At 54.8% G+C, this 5,350-nt stretch overlaps 1 protein-coding gene across 1 annotated transcript; it reads right to left on the reverse strand.

Annotated features, from left to right (window-relative positions):
* Nucleotides 1-789: 789 nt before the first annotated feature.
* Nucleotides 790-2,317, reverse strand: LOC125320031 (microseminoprotein, prostate associated). The gene is made up of 3 exons (XM_048291958.1): nt 2,206-2,317; nt 1,460-1,568; nt 790-1,071 (listed from the first exon to the last, which is right to left on the reverse strand). The coding sequence occupies exons 1-3, from the start codon at nt 2,315-2,317 to the stop codon at nt 882-884; spliced, it is 411 nt and encodes a 136-aa protein (XP_048147915.1). The 3' UTR covers nt 790-881.
* Nucleotides 2,318-5,350: the final 3,033 nt, after the last annotated feature.

Consider the following 5,350-nt stretch of genomic DNA (forward strand, 5'->3'; position numbering starts at 1 on the left):
GGCCTTCCCAAGAGTCTTATTTGTACATTGTTCCCGGTGGTGGACACATCCCACCTTCCATGGCAGTCACAGGCTGGAGACTTCCTCTTTGTTCAGTATCTTTATTGCAAGAACAGAAACATCTACACAAGGCTCTCTGCACAACACAGGCATGGCACCAGCTGGGGCAGCTGCCAGGGCGGTTGCCTCCACCCTGGCACTTGAATTGCTTCTGCTTCCTGAACCCTCCTCACCCTGCTCCCTTGCTAGTGGGGATGGGGGTCTTTCCCTGGAGCATCCTGTTCTGCCACCCAACCTGGGCTGGCTCTGTTGCAGTGTTGCCCAGGGCTGGCCTACAGTGCCAGGGACCACAGGAGCTTTAGGAGCAGGGGCATTAGTGGTTCCAGAGGTGGGTTGTGCCTGCCCCTCGTGCTCTGGGAGCAGAGAAAGGGCTGGAGGGGGTGTGGGGATCCTGCACCAGGGGCCATGGTGACTCCAGTGAGCTCCCCATGGCTGCCATGCAGAGGAGTAGAGGTCTGGCAGGGAGTAGGGAGGTGCTTTGCTTGGGGCTGGATATGGGAATGCAGGACTGCCATGTAGCAGGCTGATTTAGTCCTGTAGCCCTTTTTTTAGTCACCAGAGGTTTTCTGCCCACCTGGGAGGAGATCCTGTAGAATCTGCATTTCCACGGTGTGCAGAACTTCTCACAGGGAGAGTGCCCTGGTTCAGGAAGCTGAAGGCAGAAGCAAAGCTTGGTACCATGGTGTGTGGATAGTGGTTTCCCTCGAAGGTGCCAGCGGTGATGCCTCTACAGGGTGGGTGGGGCAGGTCTGGAGCATGCAGGCGGAGTGCTCTGGAAGGGGAGGATGGCGTCGAGGGGCACGGGGCACTGCTGAGCCTCTCTATCTGCTCAGCCCTGCACCCAGCACCTTGTTCACCAGCGGCTCGGGGGTGCCGGCTGAGCCCCACTCGTGCTCCACACTCTTCACACACGGCAGGCTGGGGTTGGCCTTCTGCACTACCGAGATCTGGCAGGTCTGTGAGTCATAGTGGGCCTCACACCAGTCAGGGAAGTCGATGGGGTGCTGGGTGCTGTGGGAGAGGACACGGTGCTGTCAGTCTCCCCAGTTTGTGCCAGGAAGCTGCTGACTTGGGCTGGATGGCTTCCTGCTGCCAGCCCCCTGCGCAGGATGTTTCCCAGACCAGCTCAGGCAGGCTGAGACACAGCCCCTGGTGCATCTGGGCATCTTGCTGTGCCGAGACACCCTTTCCAACCACATTGCTTCCCCAGCTCACCCCACCACCCTCAATGCCGTGGTGAGGTCCTGCCCACCTCTGCCTCTTGCTCTGCAGGGTCTGGTGCCCCACAGCCCTTCCAGGGCTCTGATACCTGCTGCATTTGCAGCCACCAGACATCCCCTGCTGCAGGTGCAAGTGGGAATTGATAGCCCACCCCAGCACCCCTTGACCCCTCACTCACGTCTCACAGCAGCCCACACCAATGGGGTGCAGGCAGGTGCAGAGCAGGCAGTTGGTGCTCAGCCACGATTCCCCAAGGGAGAACTGCTTCCCTTCATACTCACAGGGAGCTGCAAAGGAAACAGTGGTGATGAGAACACATGGGCCTGTGCTGAGGGCAAGTGGAAGCATCCTTGACACCCCTGTGCCCTGAAAGAGGGGACAAGAGGTGTCATCATGACCTCCCACCCACCTTATGGTATGGAAGATATATGGTGGTCTGTCCACCGTCCTCCTGCAGGTATGGAATGCCCTGTCATCTGCCATGGGTGATGTACCCATCCATCCTCTCGTAGCCATGCCTTGTGGCTCTCCCCACTACCCAGTGGGTCTAGAGCAAGAGGCAAGTGGCTCTTGCTTCCCTGGAGAGGGCAAACCCAGCACCCCTTGGAGTCTGGGCATTTCTGCAGCCCTGGGAGGAGGCAGTGGAGGGCTGACGAGCTGCCCTCCTTCCTTTGCTGCTAGTCCTGCACACTCGGCCCCAGGCAGCCTTTGTGGCCCAGAAAGCTGTTTGTCAGCCAGAGCCCTGGGGAGTTGTTCTGTGGTTTATAGACTGCTCCTTCCACTCACCACTGGCCCATGATCCCATGCCTGAGCTCAGCACAGTCCCTTCCACACTTTGCAGGCATAGGGCAGAGCCCTGCCATGCTGGGAAAGCTGAGGCCTCCTCTTCCCATCGGCCTCTTCCCATCTCACCTCCCCGCTTACCTTTAGCCTGGAAGTAGCATTTGGCCTGGGAGCCTGGCAGCTGGAGGAAGAGGGAAAGAAGCAGGCAAAGCCTGCCCCAAGCACACCTCATCTTCTGTGCTTGCGTGGCCATGGTTGATGTTGAACTGGACTTGTTCGCTTTGCTTCTCTATTGCCTTTGCTCTCTTTCTCTTTCTCTCTGCCTTTTTAATGCTCTTCCCCTGATCCCAACAAGAGATATTTATAAAGTTCAGCTTTACGACCCTGGCCACCAGCTGTGCCCCACTGGAAAAGTTGTAAAACTCATTTCCTGATTTGAAAGGCATGAAAACAAGAGGTAGGATCAAGATTTTTAACAAGCTGTGAAAAGCTGATTCATGCCCTCCAGAAATTTCTCCAGTTGGAAGCCCCTGTGGGTGCAAGGCTCCACAGTGAGGGGAGATCCAAAGGTCCCCAGCAGCGTTGCCCTCGGCAGCGTGGTGAGCACGTAAGCAGCAAGCACGGGAGACCCTGGCTCCTAACCAGGAGAGCTCCAGGCTCCCCTCTGGTCATGCTGAGCCATCACTGCTCCTTCACAGCAAGCCAAGGTTTTGGGAGCATCCCATCTCGCAGTGACCAGAGCAGCGCAAGCACTCTGCTAACAAACAGTGTGGGATGCAAATGACACCATCCTCATTTGGGGAAGGAGGTGCTTGCACCCAGCTCCTGGGGACCACATCATGGCACTTCCACCCCAGCCTGGGCTGCAGCCGTGCCAGGTTCATGGCCATGCATAGGCTGGGGGGAACAGCATGTTTGGAATCATAGAATCATAGAATCTGCTGAGTTGGAAGGGGCCCATTAGGATCACCATGTCCAGCTCCTGACCCTGTGCAGGACACCCCAAGAATCCCAGCATGTGCCTGAGAGCACTTACTGAGCTCTGACAGATTTGGTGCTGTGCCCAGAGCAGACAGTATGGCAACTGCCACTGATGCAGTACAGGAGAGAGACCCAGGGCTCATCTGAGCAGTGGCCAGGAAAGGGGGCTGTACCTGTGCACCTGATGCACCCATGAGGTACTGGAGCTGAGCATCCTCTTTTAGAGCTGGAGACCAGCCCCAGCAAAAGCAGAAAACAGGAGGGATAAAATCAGGAGGTGAAAGTGCTTTTGGGCAACAAGTGACCTGAGAGGTAAACACATTTGGCTGGAAGGAAGGACCTGTGGGAAGTTGCCACACCACCCAGGGATGTGCCCATGGACCTCACAGACCCTCACCCAGAGGGGTTGCCTCTGTGTAGAAGTGATAAGGCTGTTATCAGCTGGCAAAGTGAGGGGATGTGCAAGAGGGAAGAGGTCAGAGCACTGGGAGCCACATGGCCCTGGAGAGCTACAGGCAAAGGGCTGACTTGCCAAAAGAAATTCTCAGCTCTTGTCAGAGGTGCTGCCAGCAGCAGGAAACAGGGCTCTGGGGATGGTCCAGCCAGGGTCTCGGCCAGTGCAGGGCTGTGCCGCCAGTGAGGCAGCATCGGTAGCAGTGGCATATGTGGGTCATCTGCCCCTGCATTAAGCTCCCTGCTTTCTGAGAGTTTGGAATAAATTTACACCTTGACGCGTGAGGCTTAATATCCCTTCCAGAATTTGTATTGGCATTCACTATTATAGCTGGATATTTTTCTTTTCCCTGTAAGTGCCCAATCCCTAATTGAATCCTGCTAAATTTTGGCCTGAGCATTTTCCTGTGGCAGTCTAATTAAGCACAGAGTGAGAAAAAAACTGCTTCCTTTTATCCACTTTGGATTCACCACCTTTGGATCTGAAGGCACAGTCCCTTCTCTTTAGTGCTCTGGGCCCCTTCACCATCCCATTGCATCCCTGTCCTGCAACTTGTGCTCTCACTGCTGAGGGAGAAGCCCTGGTTTTGCATCCCTTCTTCCCCTTAGAGAATTACCCCAGCCCTCTTGTAGTGCCACAGACGGTGCTGTGTCCCTCGGTGGGGTGGCTGGATGGCAGCAAGTGTGGGATCTGTTGGGAAAGGCTGATAATAAATCAGAGAAATGCTCGGCACCCCCTGCTGACCATGGGGCCATGAGCTGGGATGGTGGAGTGTATCAGTGACAAATGGAACTTGCCCTTTGGTGCAGAGTTGTTACTATATAAGGAGGATAAAAGCTTTCGTCGTCAGAACAGTTAATTAATATTCCTATTGTGTGTTTGGAAAAAGAAGTCTGGCGCACTAGTAACTGCAATGAAATAATCCATCATTGTTTCATCAACAAGAACAGCAAATGTTAAAAAAAAGAAATGGTGGGTTTCACTCAGAGGGCCACAGGATTTGGACAGGCTTCCAGAAGAGTGCTCAAATCCTGGGGTGACAGCATCTCTCAGCTGTGTGGAAGGGCATTGCCCTGCTCTGTCAGGAACATGGAGAGGCATACTCAGGATTTCTGTAGCCATTACAGTTTATTAAATAGAGGGTTAAAGCTACGAGAACGTTCATGGCCATTGGGTTTTTCATCACAGTGCTTTGCTGGGAAAATGCAGAGAAAAAGAGGAAGGAGTGTCAGGACACCTCTTGGCACATTGCAGAGGGATCTGGGCAGTGGAGCACTGTCCACACTGTGGCTCTGAATTAGGGAAGGGGCTGCTGGTCCCCCATAGCCTGGTGATCCTGCTATTCCACCTCCTGACCACTTTCCTTCCTCCACTTTTGCATTCCTGGGCACCCGCCTGGTCCCAGCACACACATGCCCATGGGTGATCCAGAGCATTTTGGTCCAGGCTGTACAGGAGGGGGCTTGTAATTTGGAAGCAGTGCCTGGAACTGGGCTTGGTGCTTCAGAGCTTCTGCTTGGGTTCTTGAGGGTGTTGTGGCAGGAGAAGCTGACACCCTCTCCTGCTGTGGCATCCTGGAGGAGGTTTTGCCACAGAGACTGAAAGAAGGCAACTGCTTTTGGTCTCACATCTTGGGGAACAACTGAGATCCAGACAAGTACTGCAGAAAGGATAAAGGGGCTGGAAGAAGAGCCCCTCTGGAAGTTCAGTCACTCTGATTTGCCAGCCAGAGCCCAACAGCAGGGACCACTGCCTGTCTACATGTGCCAGTGAGGAGCAGTCACCAACTCTGAGTATTCCAGGATCCCACAGAAGGTCATATCCATGTCTCAGCATCCCCCCAGCAGGACC

This window comes from Corvus hawaiiensis, chromosome Z, assembly GCF_020740725.1.
Source record: "Corvus hawaiiensis isolate bCorHaw1 chromosome Z, bCorHaw1.pri.cur, whole genome shotgun sequence".
NCBI lineage: Eukaryota > Metazoa > Chordata > Aves > Passeriformes > Corvidae > Corvus > Corvus hawaiiensis.